The 20,729-nt window shown below is 43.6% G+C and overlaps 1 protein-coding gene across 1 annotated transcript in view; it reads right to left on the bottom strand.

Moving 5' to 3' along the window:
- Window positions 1–20,729, bottom strand: part of arpp21 (cAMP-regulated phosphoprotein, 21) — a gene marked incomplete at both ends in the record, with an annotated part of 42,991 nt that overhangs the window by 11,984 nt on the left and 10,278 nt on the right. Inside the window, 10 exons of the mRNA XM_080734678.1 lie at window positions 1,429–1,584; window positions 2,153–2,242; window positions 5,196–5,311; window positions 6,359–6,492; window positions 7,863–8,087; window positions 11,456–11,515; window positions 13,092–13,129; window positions 13,960–14,061; window positions 18,028–18,127; window positions 19,282–19,419. Coding sequence (XP_080590804.1) covers window positions 1,429–1,584; window positions 2,153–2,242; window positions 5,196–5,311; window positions 6,359–6,492; window positions 7,863–8,087; window positions 11,456–11,515; window positions 13,092–13,129; window positions 13,960–14,061; window positions 18,028–18,127; window positions 19,282–19,419 — 1,159 coding nt within the window. The remainder of the gene's footprint in view (window positions 1–1,428; window positions 1,585–2,152; window positions 2,243–5,195; window positions 5,312–6,358; window positions 6,493–7,862; window positions 8,088–11,455; window positions 11,516–13,091; window positions 13,130–13,959; window positions 14,062–18,027; window positions 18,128–19,281; window positions 19,420–20,729) is intronic.

Raw genomic sequence — 20,729 nt, 5'->3', positions numbered from 1 at the left:
GAGAGAACTTCAGACAGAACAAAGTGATGACGTGAGAGAAAAAGAAAAACGGTGTGAAATCCACGAGCAGGAGTGGCAACATAACTCTATTAAAGGTATATTCAGTGATTGTATTTCATTCAAATAAAAATATAATTGGTACATTTTCCATTCATTCTCCTCACTAGAATGTGTGCGAGCATGGCTAGATTCGGTTTTCAGAGGTGGCCAGCCAGTCCTCGACCAATGGCCGTAGTTATGTTACGATGTTTAGTTATGATGGTCAAAATAAAAGTTTTGAGAACAACAGTCGCTCTGAATTAAGAACGTCTGCTAAATGTCTAGATTGTAAACTACTGAACTCAAAATGCCACAGTCTCGTAGTAAATCAGTATCGTATATATCCTGAAGCTGGAGACGTAGGCCTACCGATATTCAGTGATTGGGTTTAATGATCAAAACGAGAACATTATAATGGTGTAAAAAATCTATAAAAAACAAAACATTTCCACGCTGTAAGGCCAGTAAGGGACAAGATGACCCCCGGCCACTTTCATTATCACTGAATACACCTTTAATTAATCAATAAGTTACACTTTATCACTGATAGAAAACATGTTCCAAGTCCCAAACAAGTCCTAACTTAAGCTTGTTGGACAGTATCAAGTGACTTGAAGTCTCAAGTTAAGAGAGGACTCAAGTCGAGTCAACTCTCGAGTCATTGGCATTGAAGCCCAAGTTGAGTATTGTTTTATTTTATTTGATCAAGTAAGTTTAAAGTTTAAATTTGTGACTGGAGTACAAGTTGTGTCTCTATCTAGTCCCTTAAGCGGCCTACAGACGGACGGCGGTCGACGCGGAAGTTCCCGCTCGGATCAGCGGGGATCGCGTCGCGGTCTCTCATGTGGAGACACAAACACAATGGCTCCGCGAGTAAACGCCTGGCGATATTATGCCTAGCAGCCATTGTTGTTGTCCTGCCTCTCATTGACAAAGAATCACTAGGACGCGGCAACCGCGGCCCGTCTGAAAGTCGCTTTACTTTGCTTTCAAAGTCAATTATAAACCCCTTTAAAGAGACACATGGGCCTGGGCTGCCAGCTTGGTGGTCCGGGCACCCTAGGCTGCCTAGACGGCGTGTCGTGGGTTCGAATCCCGATCCCGACGTTTGCTGCCTGTCACCCTTCATTTCCTGTCAGTCTACTGTCCTATCAATAAAGGCATAAAAGCCCAAAAATAAATCTTTAAAAAAAAAGAGACAAAAGAAGAGTCAGTGTCCGAATCAGTTACAGCTGCCACAATGAATAAGTGAGGGGCAGCAAACATGCTCTAGATCAGCCAAGAAGAAAGTGTGTGTGTGTGTGTGTGTGTGTGTGTGTGTGTGTGTGTGTGTGTGTGTGTGTGTGTGTGTGTGTGTGTGTGTGTGCGCGTGCGTGTGTGCGCGCGTACCTGAGGTGAGGGCTGGCAGTAGGCGGGGGGGTTGTGAGGGGGCGGGGCTGCATAGACGTAACCCTGAGCGGGGGGCGCGTAGAGGGGCGGAGCCTCCCCCGTTGATTGACAGCTCACCGCCACTGCGTGGGTGAACTGAGAGGAGAGCTCCTCCACCTGCTGGCCAGAGAGATTATAGCGTATTATTATTTTGTTTTCAACTATTGAAAATTGCAGATATACAAGCTCGCAGCGCGGCACCGAGTGCCGTGCTGCGAGCTTGTAGATCTGCTATTTTTGAAAAAGATTTGAATTTTGACCCGATTCTTTTTTCTTTTTTTTTTAACACGTTTCTACGGCAGTGGTTCTCAAACCTTTTCATGTGAAGGACCCCCTAGAATTATATGTATTTGGCCGTCGACTGAAAATAGCAGATCTACAAGCTCACAACGAGATCGTCTATTTTCAACGCGCAACACCTGAGAGCAACCAAACATAAAATGACTAGTGTCTTCTCCACTAGTCCCCCTCCATAACGTTTTAGTCTAGTTTTTATTTTGTTAACGAAATTGTCAATATATTTAGTCTTAGTTTTAGTCATCACAGCTACGTTTTTATTTAGTTTTCGTCAATGAAAAAAACGCAGTCGACATTTTTCATTTTTCGTCATAGTTTTAGTCGACGAAATCAACACTGGACCCATCTCAGGTGTGTTTTTGACAGCTACATACATACTGTACTGTACCTGCGTAGGAGGCATGTAGGCTGTAGGGGGCGCTGGCGCCACCGGCATCATCTGCGGAGCCGCATACGACACAGGCGAGTACTGCACCACCTGACACACACACACACACACACACACACACACACACACACACACACACACACACACACACACACACACACACACACACACACACACACAATGGGACAAAAAGAGAGACAGCTGTGACTGACATTCATGCTGTGTTCACCCCGGCAAACACAAAGATACAGGCTACCGTTCTTTGACCACCATCAGGGTCCTAACTCACTACTGCCGCGCAGGTCAGAGGACCGAATTACACAGAGCACTAGTCTCATTGGGTGTTATTCAACTCTGCGACGTTGGAAGGTAAATGCAGTCTTCAACCAGGAAGGTGTCTCCATCCGGTGGAATATTTTTCATTTTGGCCAAGAAATGTATTTTAACCGTGTGGCGGGGGGCTCAGACCGCGTCCACTAAGTAGAGTAAGCTTTCAACTGTTCACTGATACCTTTGGTTTGGTGAGGGGCGAAACAGTTTTTTGACGGGTCGACCAGACGACGGGTCTTTCCGGATTTGCCAAGGATTTGGGAGGTAGAGGAACATAGCGTTAGGGAGAACTCCACTAACGCTATGGACCAGGGCTACGTTGTCCCCAGCTTGTGACAGTGGTGTAAAGTAACTAAGTACTTTTACTTAAGTACTGTACTTAAGTACAGTTTTGAGGTATTTGTACTTTACTTGAATATTTCCAATTTACAATACTTTCACTTTTACTCCACTACATCTGCGATCCAGATATTGTACTTTTACTCCACTACCTTTATTTGAAAACTATAGTTACTTGTTACTTTGCTGATATAAATTATAATACGTTAAAACATACATAAACCACTTTAGCCCTATTTTATACCTTGGGCTATTTGAAAATAGCCGATCTACAAGCTCCCAACGCGTCGCATTGCGACGCGTTGTGAGCTTGTAGATCTGCTATTTTCAAACATTTTGTACTTTTACTTTCAGTGCATTTTGATGCCAATACCTTTGTACTTGTATTCAAGTACATTTTGAATTCTGGACTTCTACTTGTAACAGAGTACTTCTACAATGCAGTATTGATACTTTTACTTAAAGGGGGACTGTCACCTAAAGGGTTACTGTCACCTTAAGAAATCATTTTAAAAACAATTTAATATTTTTATGATGTCATTGTGGGAATGCGCAATTATAAGCCAATCAAATTAATTGACTGTAACTAGACTACTTACTGTACTGGTCAGCTGTTGTTGGGGGGCGAGGGGCAGATTACACTGTGACAGTTTCAAACTGTTTCAGGATGGACACATCGGGAGAGAGACCACTTGAACTGTATCATACTATTATAATTTCGGGGCTGACAGCGGCCCTTTAAGTAGAAAATGTGAGTACTTTTTCCACCACTGGCTTGTGATACAGTGTACAGGCCAATGTTGTTGGAGTATTCGTCACTGTACACATTGCCACATACGTGGAATGACCCCGTCCTGACTATTAGGAGCAGTGGGTGCTATTAATAGTACAGCAACACCCGTGGGGGGGCGGCCAGGGGGTCAAGTGTTGCGGCCGCGGGGACACTTCCACACATGACCCCGTGACCTTCTGGTTCCCCAGGTGGCCTCTCAGCTACTGCCGTCATTAACCCCTTAAACCCCATGTGTTGTTGAGCAGAGCCCCTCGGGGATCTATGCCAGCGGCCAGGGGCGTCAATTGGGTATGGCAGGGGTATGCAGCTGCCATACCCTGGGTCCAGGGGGGGGGGAAATAAAAGTGATAAATAAATATAAATCCATGAATGTCTCTTTGTCTATCTGTGCTGGTTATTATGTTGTTAAATTACAGTAAAATAACTACAAATGCAACATGTAACAAAATGGTCACTTTGACAAGGTATTATAATTATATTCTCCCCATCTTTGACAAAATGGTATATTCCCAGGTTCCGCAGGTCAGCTGCACAGGTGCAATGCATTATTGTTAATTGTGGCACGTTTACTAACATGCCAAGTTTAGCTGCACTTGAACAACCGTTCCAGGCTGCCATATCCAGCCCAAGAAACCATAAACCTGTGTGAAAAACTGTCAAAACTCTTTTTTTTTAGACTTTGTGAAAATAGCCGATCAGTTCACAACGACCATGTAGATCTGCTATTTTCACAATAGAACGGTGTTATACAAAATGTAATGCCTCTTTTCCATGAGGACTCCCATCTTTGCCATACCCTAGCTTTTACTGAACTGACGCTACTGCCAGCGGCTTTTCTGTTCTTCACTCTGCATTAAATATCTTCGCAGAAAATAGCAGATCGATCTGCTATTTTCTTGCCAAAGAGAGATGAAGCAGGGACCCCCACAACCTTAATGGATTCTATATATATATATATATATATATTATATATTCATTGCTTGACTTCACTCCAGAGGGCCACATTGCATATTGTTACTTCCTACTTTGTCATTCAAGTATCTCATACAAAAGAAGCAAAAATAGCAGATCTGCAAGCTCAATACACATTGCGCTGCGATGCCTTTTGAGCTTGTAGATCGGCTATTTTTGCTTCTTTTGAATTGGAATCCTGAATTATTTTTGCTATTTTTTAATTGGAATCCTGAAATGTAACATTTTGATTTAATTTCAAACGCATTTAGTTATATATTCATGTTGACTCTATGAACCTAAATACAAATACATACATTGGACATAAAAAAATACACTTTAATACTACTATAGTTATTAAGCTACTAATATAGACTGACGGAATTAAAGCAGGCCATGTTTGGAATTTTTAACAGCTCAATAATACAGTATATCAGTATTCCGATATTAACCAGCGGGCCGCATGTGGCCACCGGGCCGCCAGTTGCCCATGTATGGGTCCCGGACCCCCTGTTGAAGACCCTTGTCATAGAGAGTACGCAGAGGCCGACATCACCACAGCTGATGTCACGGACAGAACGGCCCATAAAAGGAGATAATTATTCACTTTGTGTTTTTTCTTGACCTCACCTGTTGCTGTGGCTGAGGGGGCGGGCCCTGTGGCTGGGCCTGGCTCCTGATTGGCTGCTGGCTGTCAGGAGGGTTGTAGACGATGGGGGTCCCGTCGGGGTGCAGGAAGGGCTGACCTGTGAGGGCAAAGGTCACGCTTTGGGTTAAGGACCGCGAAGCCAGGAAGGAGCTCTACCAGGAACTGTGCGTGCGTGCGTCTGTGCGTTCGCATGTGTGCAGTGTTGTGAAGCACTTAGAGAAGTAGTTCACCCACAAAATGGCTTTTTTTTCCTATTGATTACTCATGCCATGGAGACTTGAGTTCAATAATATTTTTTGGAGCGGTGAAAGCGCTCCCAATAGACAGGTATGTATGTGGCTGGCTGGCTGGCTGGCTGGCTGGCTGGGTATGTCTGTAGCCTGGCAATACCTTGAGTGGCCACACAAGTTAAAGGAGGGGCGCTGTTGTGCAGGCACAAACACACACGCACACACACACACACACACACACACACACACACACACAGATTCACCGCTCCACTTCGAACCGAGGTTTGATTTTTTAGTTTTAGTCGCATTCCTAAGACAATAATTTCATTATCTTCCCCCATTTATTCCTGATGGGGACCCAAATGCATTTGGGTCCCCATCCGGAATCAGTGGGGGTAAATTTACTATAATACATTTTTTGTCATAGGAATGTGAAAAATACAAACAGATATTATTGAACTCAAGTCTCCATGGCATGAGTAATCAATAGAAAACTTTGTTTAACTTTGTCTTTTGTAATTACCAATACTTTTACTTCTACTCCACTACATCACAGATCCAAAAATTGCACTTTTACTCCACTACAATTATTTGAAAACTTTAGTTACAAGTTGCTTTGAAGATATTTGAAAATAGCCGATCTACAAGCCGATCTGTGAGCTTGTAGATCTGCTATTTTCAAACATTTTTGTTTTGATACCAAGACTTTCATGCTTTTAGTGGAATACATTTTGAATTCCGGACTTTTACTTGTAACAGAGTACATTTCAGTATTGATAATTTTACTTACAGAGTACTTTTTCCACCACTGGTGTGTGTGTGTGTGTGTGTGTGTGTGTGTGTGTGTGTGTGTGTGTGTGTGTGTGTGTGTGTGTGTGTGTGTGTGTGTGTGTGTGCGTGTGTGCATGACGTACCAGTGTGTGGGTTGACCAGGATGCTCCCCGGTGGGATGCCGTTCTCCATGATGTAGGCGGAGTTAGAGGAGGTGGGGGCGGCGGCCTCCTCCGGGATGGGAGGAGAGGGGGGGCGAGCACAGGCGGGGGTAACTCTGTAGAGAGAGATAGAGCCTGAGAGAGAGAGAGAGAGAGAGAGAGAGAGAGAGAGAGAGAGAGAGAGAGAGAGAGAGAGAGAGAGAGTGTATCAAAACAGCATCCCGAGTCCAGCAGTGGAAGCTTGTGATTGGCTGAAGCGGAGGTAGGGAGCGCTCCGTTGTGTTCCCCTGGACCGCGCGGAGGTGTCGAAAGTCGGGGGGCTGAAGATTTACTATTCTGTCCATAACGGCACATAAGTCGGTAACGGCGCTGAGTCGGCTCACGCGACCGTCACAACGCTCGACACAATGGCGACTCGCTCGCTAACGCTCGCTCGCCGGTGTCTCACGTGCCTCCGTCATCTGCACCGAAAACAAGCGCTCCGCCCTTGGTCCATTGTTGGAACCGGGATGCAGTTTTTGATTCACGCACTAGTAACAGTGGACTCCAGATGTGTCATAGTGCCTTAGTAAATCCGTGTCATACATATTCTGAAGAAAACCTGGCTTTGGAGGCCGGACGCGACCGGACGCCGTGTGGTCGAAAAATTCCCACACGGACGCACGGACGGCACCGAACGGTGCACGGCCGTGTAAACGCGTGCATACCCCCCGCGAGAGCCGCGACAACCCCCCACCCCGCGAATCCGCGATAACTACAAGCAATACTTTAATCAGTGGCTACTACTTTGCATAACAGGTTTCTAGTGGTGAATGTGTGAGCGTCCTCAAGTCCCCTCTATTCATATGGATATATAGCCTACTTTAACACCTAGGTTTCCAGCTGTGACTGCATGTGCATGTGTCGATGTGTGTGTGTCCTCATACATGGCTCCATTACTGTGGTATTTTTTGAGATTCGTTCAAGGCAAACTTTGTTTCTCTAGCCTACTGCAGCGCTGTCTTTTCTAAATGAATTAAAAGAAAGTAGAACATAAAATCTTAAGTAACAATGCAAATGTAATTAAGACTAGAAAACTATTGTTTTCCCACCATTAGATCTGCTGACATCCTTTCTATCTAAATAGCCTCTAGAGGCGCGTGCACGCGCGTGCACGTGACGTCAATAAATGACCGTCCGCCCGGAAAATAAAATCCCAAAGCACCACTGATCACCAGGAATGCTGGTCCCTCATTGGCTGTTAATGATGACGTTGCCACAAATGCTGGTCCCTGATTGGGCTACGGGATTAAACAAAGGAATATGAATGACACCGACATACCTACATACCCAGCCAATTGCAGTATGTTCGTGTTCTGCTGGCACGAGTAGCTAGAAAAGTGTGCTCCTCGGAGCACAGGCCTCCACCAGGCCGGGTTTACGCCGTAGAACTACTTTACGGCCATTAGGAATGGGATAAAGTAACTCTCGATTCTAAAAGGGGTACCGAATCCAAAACCAAAAGATCAAACCTGTGGCCTGCGCGCCCCAGCTGTTGTGATTGGCCGCCTGGCGGGGTTTGGGGGCGGGGCTGGTCCACTGGTAGGAGGAGTCAGAGGAGTCGGTGCTGCTCCAGGGCCGGGGGTCGTTGCCGTGGCGACAGTCCGTCTCGGTGCTGCTCTGCCTGCTGCCGCTGCCCGTCCAGCTGGAGCCCGAGTTGTCACGACTCCCCCTGCAGGAGACATGAGGAACAACACTATTGCCTTGTTAAACGGTTAGCCTGCTAAAGACAGACTTTAGCATGATCTATCTGGTGGCACACACAGGTGGCTAAACCAACTGTCAATCACATGAATAAACACAAGAAGTATAATCGCTTTTTGCAATTTGAAATGTAGGCATTTAGCGGACGCTCTTATCATACATAGCCTACATTTAATGCAAAGAGAGAGTGCCTCAGTAAACTAGGATGACATGTAAACCAATAACCTAGCATTAGTCAACCAGTAAGGCTCCCTAAATCGGGAGTTAAGCAGCCGTCAGGTCGCATACACAAACTTTGGAAGGCAATGGTAGCCAATCAGGATCCATGTTGATGACATGACTGTAGAGATACTGTGTACCGCTTTGAGTGATTTTAGGGCAAAATCTGTAGGAGCAGTGTCCAAAAATGTGTCTTGCAAGAATCGGCCTCATGGTGGCGCTAGAAGAGGGTCATGTCATGTCAGAAATGTGGTTTGGCAGCCAAGGAGTGTGTGTGCAAAGTTTGGCATGGATCGGGGCAACAGTGGCGGAGATATGAGTAGGGGAAAATTGTGACGCGACGCGACGCGACGCGACGTGACGTGACGTGACGTGTGACAGACAGGCTGTGGAGGTTTTGATACTAGCGGTGCGAGGCTTTTTGTGCTTGTAGATCGGCTGTTTTCACTAGTTTAAATCATTTTTAAAATAATAGGTACAAAACAAACGGTTTTGGACATACAAGGTTTCCACCCGACAACGACAAAATATAACTCATGTAATTGGCCCACTGGCTTGTCACTTGTCAAGATCTGAAATGGCAAATCTTTGAGTAGCAGCAGCGCTACAGAGAGATATCTCTCTCTATAGCGCGCAATGAGGGCCTCTCCAACTCTTTTTCCCGGTCTGAATCAGGGGCCCAGCACGTCCCTGCGTGTGATCACTCAGTTCACCAAAATGTCAGTAACTTTTCGGTGCGGCAACGCTCCTCCACTGTGAACTATAAAATCGGGATGCCAACAACTCCCCTGCACTGACAAATTGGCTGCTAGTGGGCATGCTGACTAGCCTGGCCCCTTAAAACCCATTTAGGCCTAGAATTATTGAATGCTTTAACCAGTGAAAAATAGCAGATACACAAGCTCACAGTGAGCTTGTAGATCTGCTATTTTTGAAAAAGTCATAAAAATGTGTGCAAATCTTTGAATATATGTATTTTCAAAGCGAACGTTTGTATAACTCAAATTTTGCTTCTGGGTGGTGCCTGGAACGAAATATTTTGAGATGGGGGTCTGTGGCCAAATAAATATCATTTTGGGGGATCCTTCACATGAAAAGGTTTGAGCACCACTGACATAGCAGTCTCTCAAGAACAGACTAACTGAGCTCCAGTTAAGTGAAAAGGACATTTTCTTTGACGATGGCTGGCCAGATCGCTGACATAGAAACATAGGGTTTTTCAAAAAGTCTTAGAAGGATTCAAAAGACACTTATAGAATCGGGTCAAAATTCTAATTTTCACGATTTTTCAAAAATAGCAGATCTACAAGCTCGCAGCGCGGCACTCGGTGCCGCGCTGTGAGCTTGTATATCTGCTATTTTTCACTAGTTAAAGCATAAAATAATGATACGCAATAATGTGTACCCGTTCTGAATTGGTTAACAGGATTTATGGGCTTCAGTATCTGCTGGAACAGATGGGCTGCTGCTGCTGCTCCCACGTCTCCTCTGGGCCAAAAGGAAATGGCCGTCTTCATCCCATGTAGAACGGGTACACATCATTATTTTATGCTTTAACTATTGAAAAATAGCAGATATACAAGCTCACAGCGCGGCACCGAGTGCCGCGCTGCGAGCTTGTAGATCTGCTATTTTTGAAAAATCTTGAAAATTAAAATTTTGACCCGATTCTATAAGTGTCTTTTGAATCCTTCTAAGATTTTTTGAAAAACCCTATGTTTCTATGTCAGCAATCTGGCCAGCCGTCGTCAAAGAAAAGGTCCTTTTCACTTAACTGGAGCTCAGTTAGTCTGTTCTTGAGAGAGTACCGGTATGTTAGTGGTTCTCAAACCTTTTCATGTGAAGGACCCCCAAAATAATATGTACTTGGCCACGGACCCCCATCTCAAAATATTTAGTTCCAGGGACCACCCGGAAGCAAAATTTGAGTTACAAACGTTCGTTTTGAAAATACATATATTCAAAGATTTGCACACATTTTCATGACTTTAAAAAAAATAGCAGATCTACAAGCTTGCGGCGCGGTACTCGGTACCGCGCTGTGAGCTTGTAGATCTGCTATTTTTCACTGGTTAAAGCATTCAATAATTTTAGGCCTAAATGGGTTATAAATACCTCACACCTACAACACTGCTCCTTCTCCACGAGAAGCAATGATTATCAACTACAGCAGTGGTCTCTCTCAACCAAGGACCCCTTGGTTGAGAGAGAGATGAAGCAGGGACCCCCCACGACCTTTTCATAGATTCCATATACTGTAGTTTCATTGTTTGGCAGCACAATCATCATCATCAGTGTATTTTGGATTCATGTCAATTTGCGTTTTTCAGATCACCACTTGAACTGTCAATACTTAATAAACTTGACCTTTCACCCTGTACTTAGTCTGCTCTTTTTCCCCTCTACACCAAAACTCTTTGCCAAAAATAGCTGATCTACATGCTCACAACGCCTCGCAACGCGAGGCGTTGTGAGCATGTAGATATGCTATTTTCACAATAGAACCATGTTATACAAAATGTAATGCCTCAACTCTTGGTGCTCGTCAGGGTGTGGGTCCACAGTTAAAATATGATTATTTTGGGGGTCGCGGCCTAAAAAGGTTGAGAGCCACAGCTGTAAGGTAACAATGCAATTCACGGGTGCCGTGGATGAAAACGTTATTTACCAAGGGTAGAACCTGAGGTAAAAAAAAAAAAGAAAAAACGTTTGAGAACCTCTGCTCTCCAAAACGGGGTCCCCTTTTCTTCATTTGAGCCAGATCGCCTCAGAGAGAGTTTGGTGGGAGGTTGGTGGTGTGGTGTCACTGTTTTAGGATCTTATGCTCAGCTAGGCCCAGCTAATGCATTTTTTTTTCTTCGTCTGCAATCATCATTACTTAAAACGGGACAACACGTTCTTGAGGAGAAAAGAAAAAGAAAAGATGACTTTTCCCCGGCTCATCCCGGATAAAAATAACACGGCCCCAGACGTGCCCTCTTTCTGCTCTACACGCACTACGTTTCCCAGAGGGCCCTTGGGGGGAGCGTTCCTGAGAGACTCCCCCCCCTCCGCACCTCCACCTCACCACGACTATAAGATGATGAATGGGGGAGCAGCAGTGAGCAGACAGCTTACCTGAAGAGCTGCCTCCTCCGCTGGGTCTCTGAGCTGTGAGCGCTGTACTCCTCCACAGCCCTGCAGACGCACACGCACACGCACGCGCACGCACGCACGCACGCACGCACACACACACACACACACACACACACACACACACACACACAAGAGCACACACACACACACACACAAGCACACACATCAGAACTCTGTTCTAAGTGCATCGGTGTAAACTGTAAAGCACTAGTGTTTCTCAAACTTTTGCATTTCGTGGTTTCCCATTAACTCTGACAGTGTGCAAATGGAACCAAATGGACCCTTAACGGGTCCATTTGGTTCCATTTGTACACTGTCAGAGTTACAGACGTGTAAGGGTCAATTTAGACCCCCATTGAAGACCATAAAGTAACCCACAGGGTCCCTGGAATCCCAATTTGAGAACCACTGGTGTAAAGTAACTAAGTACATTCGCGATGCGACGCGTTGTTGCTTGTAGATCTGCTATTTTCAAAATATTTGTATCCATTTGAAAACGTGAAATGGGACATAATGAGTAGTTTTCTACTTTTGGTGCTTTAAGTACATTTTGATACCAAATAATAAACCTTTGTACTTTCACTCGAGTCAATTTTGAATTCCGGACTATTTACTTGTAACAGAGTATTTCTATACTGCAGTATCGATACTTTTACTAGTAGTACTAAGTTAGCCTGACTCTGCCAGATGGTGGCAGTAGTGCGTATACTGCATATACCGCACTACTTTTACCATCTGGAATAGCTCGGGCAGACCCGATGTAAGGGACGGGCCATTTTTTAAAATTATTTAGAAGGTGATTGGATGGGGCCGTCTGTCTATCACAGTCTGGGAGTGCCAACTCCAACCAACTCATATTGGCCTGTCTGCATGACGTTACACCCAGAATCCACCTCCCGGGTTTCCACGTGGTCTGCAGTCAGACTCTATTAGCTCAGAGCTGCTCAGAGCCCGCCCGTAGCTGCCGCTGATTCGTCCGGTCTGGGACTTTACGAGTGATATCAACTCTCCCCGAGCAGTCTCAGATGGTAAAGTAGGGCGGTACCATAGACATAGAAAGGTAGACGCCTCCTTCGGCTAGGGGGCGTATGCATTGAGCAACTAAGGGAATCTTCATCACTTCCGTGTTCATTGCTTCCGCGTGCGTCACACATACGGAAGTCGGTAAGCCAATCAGAGGCAGGTGGGGGCTGGTCTTTACGTACGCAGCCTGTAAGAACAGCTGAGCAGCGCAACATCGGAACTGGCTCTGTTGAATTGAATTGTGGTCCTTGGATAATTAAGTCCCGGAAAAGACACGCTGTGATTGGCCAGTAGTCACTTTGACTGACCAGCGTTCCCTTAGTTTTTACAGGAAGTCCGGACTAGAACTTTTGCACATCGCTCCAATTAACTGCAGAGGCGACCGAGGCATCGAGCTCTTTATACCTGTGGGCGGTACGCACTGCTGCCACCATCTGGCAGGAGTCAGGTTACTAGTAAGTACAACATCTGAGAGTACTTTTCCCACCACTGCTGTTCTAAATGAGATAATGAAATATATAGGCAGACAGAGAAGAGAGAGAGAGAGAGAGAGAGAGAGAGAGAGAGAGAGAGCACATTTACAAGACAAGGTTACCTGGATTCTCCGTGGGAGCTCTCCTGGGTACAGAGCGTCTGCAACGGAAGAGGACACAAATTAGTCTCCCTCTCAATCACCCTCCTCCCCCTCCCCCTCCCCTAACCCGCTTGGACCGCGAGGGGAGGGTCTAAATGGTATCATTACTTTTACCATCAATTTATGCTTTAACTGTTGAAAAATAGAAGATCTACAAGCTCACAGCGCGGCACCGAGTGCTGCGCTGCAAGCTTGTAGATCTGCTATTTTTGGTGTACACTGTACACATGAATGTTCACCATTCATGTCTTTGAATATTTTTATATTTTTTTGAACTGATTCTATAAGTGTCTTCTGAATCCTTCCAAGGTTTCTTTAAAAAAAATATATATATATATATATATATATATATATATATATACGTTTCTATGTCAGTGGTTCTCAAACTTTTTCATGTGAAGGACCCCCAAAATGACATGTATTTAGCCACGGACCCCCATCTCAAAATATCTAGTTCCGGGGACCCCCCAGAAGCAAAATTTGAGTTGCAAACATTCGCTTAAAAAAATACATATCGTCGTTGTCGGGTGGAAACCTTGTATCTCCAAGTTTCAAATTTGTACGTTCTTTCGCAAAGTAAAGCCCTGCTTCATCAAACAAGGTCGTCTCACAAAAGTAGTGAAAACAGCAGAGGCGGTGCGAGGCGTCGGTTTTCACCCGACAACGACGATATATTCAAAGATTTGCACACATGTTCGAGACTTTTTTTTAAAAATAGCAGATCTACAATCTGCTATTTTTCAATAGCTAAAGCAATAAATAATTCCAGGTCCTGATGAGCTAATTCTTTATCGCTGGCTCTCTCTCTCTCTCTCTCTCTCCTGCTCACCTCCTGGTTGAAGATCCTGTTGCGTGCTTTCTGGTACTCCTCCTCCCGCTCCTCCATGGACCTGCTCGACCGGACCTCCGACAGAGACGGGTGGTGTCTCGACGGCTAAGAGGGAACATAAAAAAAACACAGGACGCGATCAGTGTCCGCAGGGACGAGCAGAGAACGTTAGATCAGGGGTTCCCAAACTTTTTGGTCTCAAGGGCACCCCATGAATATTTTTTTTTTAATCCGAGGCACCCCTTACAATTATAATTTTCACTCACAGCACCTTGTATTTATAGCATATCGTCGTTGCCGGGTGGAAACCTTGTATGTCCAAAACCGTTCGTTTTGTATTTATCATCTATAAAATGTACTAAACTAGTGAAAACAGCACACAACTCGCGAGTTTCAAATGTGTACATCATACAAGGCTGTCGCACGAAAGTAGTGAAAACAGCAGATCTACAAGCTTGTAGATCCGGCTGTTTTCACTAGTTTAAATCATTTTTAAAATGGTTTTGGACATACAAGGTTTCCACCCGAAAATGACAAAATATAACTCATGTAATTGGCCCACAATTGGCTTGTCACTTGTCATGATCTGAAATGGCAAATCTTTGAGTAGCAGCAGCAGCGCTATAGAGAGAGATCTCTCTCTATAGCGCGCAATGAGGGCCTCTCCAATTCTTTTTCCCGGGCTGAATCAGGGGCCCAGCACGTCCCTGCTCATTTCCACTACAAGAACTAAGTGAACCATGGCATGACACGAAACGCATTTCACAGGTTCTGGGTTTTTATGTTTCCATTACGCTATGGGCTGGGTTTCAGATTAGGTTCTCAGAACCTAATTTGGGCCCTACTCAGGAGGAGGTGGTAATAATAATAACTCTCTTTCAGGTTCTTCCAAACTTCAAACTTTCCAAAAGTTCAGTCTGATTGATTGTTTCTTTTAGTTTCATGTAGGGATGGGACGATATGAAAATTTCATTTCACGATTGTTGTGACAAAAGAAATCGCGATTTACGATATTATCACGATAGTCAAAATCCATTATTTGGTATTTGATAGAAAGTGGAAAAAAGACTGTATCAAGTGTGTATATTATAAGTACCTTTTACCAATTATAGAGGGTTTAAGTCAGGGGTGCCCACACTTTTTTTTTACGTGAGATCTACTTTTAAAATGACTAGCTCAACATGATCTACCCATCCAAAATGTTTTAGCTGAGGGCCTGAGGGGGGCTTTGGAACAGCAGCACTGGCGTTACATTTCAGACAAACACACTTACTGTAAGGCCGGCTTTACACTGCAGTCAAATCCAGCCCAAATCCGATTTGGTTCTCAAATCTGATCTTTTGGCCCGACTTTTCACACTGCATTTGCAAGTGACACAGATCTGATCTGTGCGTTCTGACTGATTTTAACAGCGTCAGCCCAAAGCTGCCCTGCGTCTACATATCTGCTTTGGTTACCGTGGTAATGACGTCGGCGCCATGACGTCACGTCACAACTTTGATGCTAGTTGATCACGTGTTCAGGAAATGCGACATAACAGACAAGCGACAACAACAAAAACTTTTTCTCTCCTTTTCTTCACTCTTGTGTTTCGCTCTTCTCTCTGGTTGTATCTATTTAGCTCACGTGTTTTCTCTCTCCTCTCTTGTTTTTCTCATGCGCTGTAATCAAATAGTAAATACTCGCGCTCTGTAATGACGTCAGATGTCCTCAGATCCGATATGGATCGGATTTGAAACCACCTCTGGATGTGGTTTTTCAAAATCGGATTTCATGTGACCTGCATGTGACATGTTTGGATTTAGACTATTTAAAAAAAATCGGATTCCACTTTTGAAGTGACTCAGATCTGATTCAGATCTAGATTTCAGTGGCAGTGTAAACTGTAAAGCCGGCCTTAAGGGGGAAATGAATGGGAAATACTGGGGGAAATGTCTTCATCCCATTCTGTATGGAAGTGGTAGGTTTTGGGGTTCTTTGTAATTATAAATGCTACTGACTCTTGAACAAAGCATTGCATTGGAGGTTTGCCTACTTTAGAAGCCATGAAGGGAGCTGACAGGCCCTTCTTGATGTCATATTGACATATTCTTTTTATATTTTAATTATATATATATATATTAGAGGCTTGTCATGTGGTCTCACACCCTTGGTGATCTACTGGTAGATCACAATCTACCTTTTGGGTACCCCTGGTTTAAGTGGTACCGGATACGCAGCTCGGCAGATAAAAGGTGAATTGATCCCAGTGCATGACGGAGGACGATATCACGCTAAATGAAATCTCCACAATGCGATTATCATGAGTGTTTTTTATCGTGATAAACGATAATATCACTTATCGTTCCATCTCTATCGCTTGTTGTTTTTATCGCTCTGACCTTTGGACACTGCACTATTAGGTTGTGCTAGTCGTTTTTTTTTTAGTATGTCTGCTTGTGTTTGACATGATGTAGAGATAATTGTTGCACTAACTAGCATTGACTGTTATAGTCACTTTGATTTGGGCACTGTATTATATTGATAGGCGTGCTTTAAGACACTTTATGTATATATATTATTCGTTCCCTTTCCTGTTGTACCTTGCTCTTACTGTACTTACTGTACTCTGTTAGTACTCTGTTCTTGTTTTTTCTTTTTATCTTTTTCATACTTCTCTGTAACTTTGTAAATAACCTTATACTGCTGTGCTGCCTCTGGGCAACTAAGGCCATGGCTACACGGAGCTGGATATTTCTGAAGCTGGATATTTTTTAAACCGGATAAATAAGTGAAGACATTGCAAAATATCCGATTCACTGGATCCGTGTAGACAGGGAACCCGGATATCTCTGAAGACTTTACTGTGTGTGTGCTTGTTAGACCTAGATATCTTTGTCGTGCAGGACCTAGATATTTTTCTATGTGGATATCTGAAAAACCGGGATATATGAAATATCCAGCTCCGTGTGGACCTAGATATTTTTCTATGTGGATATCTGAAAAACCGGGATATATGAAATAGCCAGCTCTGTGTAGCCATGGCCTAATTTCCCCCCTTGGGATAATAAAGGTATCTGAGTCATTCCACGAAACCGGTACGATTTGAGGTCCCTCTAATCCTTTTAGCTGTATTTTATCTATTTGGTCACCAAAATTGATTTTTAAAAGCTTTTATCATTAATTGAAATGTTCCCTTTAATATTGTGTAAAACTTACATACATTTGATCTTAATTCCAGAAATTATCTTCAATTCTTTTAGTAGACACCACCTATTTTGTCCATTTTCTCATGTCCCCGATGGCTGCTAAGGAAAGTGGACATGAGATATAACTACTAAAAATGTAAAATAATGCATAAATTATGCTATTCACATAAAACCAGCAATGTACTCTATTGCTGGTCATGTTTAGTATTTTAATAGATAGATGATTTATCATTAAAATCACATAATATAGCTCCGTCCCCCAATCGCACTCAACCCCGTTACAAAGTCATTCTCCTCTCTGTAAAAAGTATGAACTGCTCCTTTAGTGACATCAACAACATGCAATGGCATTCTACAAGTCTTCTGAGCAGGATGCTGCAGAAAGAGGATATTTCCCAACTTTTTACACCTATTTATAGTCATTTAAACTTTCATAGTGTGGTCGTAAAGCTTAACAACTCAACCCCGTTACATGAAATAAAGATAGAAAACAATCATTTGTGAAAAATATCTTTGTTATTTCAACAATGTATCTGATTTCCTAATGTCATGCATGCCATGTGGTCTCTTCTTAATCACCACAGGTAGAGTAATTGCCATCTTGAGTAAAAAATCTCAACCCCGTTACACTCAACCCCGTTATCAATGTCAACCCTGTTAAATGGATTATTCCATATAAAAATATTAATTTAATGCCTGAGATGGGAAAATATGTTTTTCTGCATGTTAAATATGTCCTTAATGGTGTGGGCTATTCAGAAAAGTAATTCATTTCGATCAAATTTTCCCGAAAAAAATGTCCAAATCGTACCGGTTTCGTGGAATGACTCATCTATCTATCTATCTATCTATCCCTAGTTCTGGGAGGAGGAGGACAGACCTGGTCGTCAGAGCTGTTGTTCCTCTTCAGGATGGCTTTCCACTGCTGGATGTCCTCGGTCTTCTGCTCGTGGACCTCATCCAGGAAGCGCTTCTCTGGTCTGAAACACAGCAGAGGACACATTAACACATGGTATTATTATCCCATTTAGGCCTGGGATTATTGAATGCTTTAACTGTTGAAAAATAGCAGATATACAAGCTCACAGCGCGGCACCGAGTGCCGCGCTGCGAGCTTGTAGATCTGCTATTTTTGAAAAAGTCGTGAAAATGTGTGCAAATCTTTGAATGTATGTATTTTTTTTGTAACTCAAATTTTGCTTCTAAATTTTGCTAAAAACACCCATTTTATTTTTTCTGGTGACTCATACTAACCTCCTAATACGTGAGCAGTGTGTTTTTGATGAATCTATCATGGTTAAAATAGAGTTTGAAGTTACAATGGGTGTGTATGGGGAGAGGCCCTGGGCCTGGAGGGCCAGTTAACATTTACATCAAATATCGAAATATTGAATCAAGCAAATTAAAAACTTTGCGAAAGAACGTACACATTTGAAACTTGGAGATACGAGATTTCCACCCGACAACGGCGATATACACATAGACCGAACTTTTATTTAAAATTTTATTTAAGCACTAGAAGCCGGATTCCAAAGTTTTCTCCTATAATGACATGATGACCAAAAATAGGTTCACGAATGATTTCAATATCAGCCAGGCTCCAATTCTTAGCCCTATGCCAAACATAGTGCATTAGGTGCACGCGTCATCACATCACACACGACCCACCCAATTATTTTGGGGGGTCCCCAGATGATTAACTTAATGTGCAACATTGTTTTCTCACTCAACTGTAAACAAACCAACATAAAGTTTAAGTATATAGAGGGTATCTGCACATTTCTAAAGTGCCAATTTAAGGACTTTTTAATACCTCTAAAATGGCAAATTAAACATTGGCCAAATTGTCAAATATATAGAGGCAGAAATTTGCGAGGCGTTGTGAGCATGTAGATCGGCTATTTTCACAATAGAACTTTTTTTTTTTTTTTTACTTTCTCTGGTGGGAGTCGACTTGTGTAATGAAGTCGACTGAGTCGACTTGTCGACTTTTTCGTTAATGCCCTGACGCACGCGCACACACACACACACACGCACACACACACACACACACACACACACACACACACACACACACACACACACACACACACACACACACGCACACACGCACACACAGGGGAGACGATCTTACATGCGCGTGCCGGCGGTCCTGTTGATGATGACAGCCTTGCCCGTCTGGTCCACGTTGTGCTCCATGCCGAAGTAGGCCGCCACTCTGTGGACCAGCATTCGGTGGTACGAAGACATGTGGGGGAACTTTTTAAAGGGACTGGGAGGGGGGGAGGGGGGGAGGGGGAGAGGAGGGAGAGAGACAGAGGTGGGGGGGAGGGGGGGGGGGGGGTGAGAGAGAGCAGGGACGTGCAGAGAATGTTAATAAAGCCCCTTTTCCACAGGCCCAACGCCACTCCACACCACACCACACCGCACCGCCCACTTGTGCCAGGGTTTTCCACTACAAGGACCTGGGTAGAGTGGTGTGAAAGTGGTACTAAACGTGGTACTTAAAAAGTGTACAATCTAGAGTAGGTCTGAGCTAGGCCAAACAGGGCCAAACACTTCATAATGACTGATCACTCGCTGACTTTTCATTTAGAACACCAGGATATAGTTGTAATACATGATAATAGATTCTATTGTATTATAATCACAGTTATAATCCATTATAGTGTATTATAATTTAGGATAGTTGTAATACACATTTATATTGTATTATAATCACAGTTAAAAGGGTCAATTTGTTTCTTACCGAGGGGGTACTTTTTTGTAATGGAAAATGTCGATATTTTTATGTGGTGTGGTGTGGTGTGGTGTGGTGTGGTGTGGTGCAGTGTGGTGTGGTGTGGTGCTAAAGCTGCACTCGAAAAGGGGCTTTAGAGAGGCAGGGGCTGACATTTCTAAAAAGGGCCTTTCGGTGGAAATATCGAAAATAGCCGACCTCCAAGCTCGGAGCTTGGAGGTCGGCTATTTTCGGGGATTGATACCACACAAAAGCAGTGTTGTTTTTGACAGCAAAATTTTGATTTAGTTTTAGTCATAGTCTTTTGAATAAAATGTCATTTCGTTTTAGTCATAATTTAGTCACCTGAAAGGTTTTAGTCGAGTTTTAGTCGACTAAATATCATAAGACTTTAGGCGACTAAATCTACAGTTGATTTAGTCAACTAACATGTATTTTGGCAGGCCTTGATGGCATCGTAATTACACTTGGTTGCGTGCAGAAAATAGACGATCTACAAGCTCACAACGCGTCGCAGCGCGACGCGTTGTGAGCTTGTAGATGTGCTATTTTCAGCATGCAACACCTGAGAGCAACCGAACATAAAACGACTCTCTTCTCCACTAGTCCCTCCCTAATGTTTTAGTCTAGTTTTTATTTTGTTGACGGAATTGTCAATATATTTAGTCTTAGTTTTAGTCATCACAGCTTAGTTTTTATTTCGTTTTTATTTAGTTTTCGTCAGTGAAACAAACGCAGTCGACAAACATTTTTCGTCATAGTTTTAGTCGACGAAATCAACACTGCACAAAAGGAAGCATTAAAAAAGGCAATATTGGAGATGTGGTGTACAGCTTGGATTT

The sequence above is a fragment of the Nannobrachium achirus genome, assembly GCF_963921795.1.
Source record: "Nannobrachium achirus genome assembly, chromosome: 10".
Lineage (NCBI taxonomy): Eukaryota > Metazoa > Chordata > Actinopteri > Myctophiformes > Myctophidae > Nannobrachium > Nannobrachium achirus.
The sequence above is the reverse complement of the archived record's forward strand: the minus strand, read 5'-3'. Positions and strand labels throughout refer to the sequence as shown.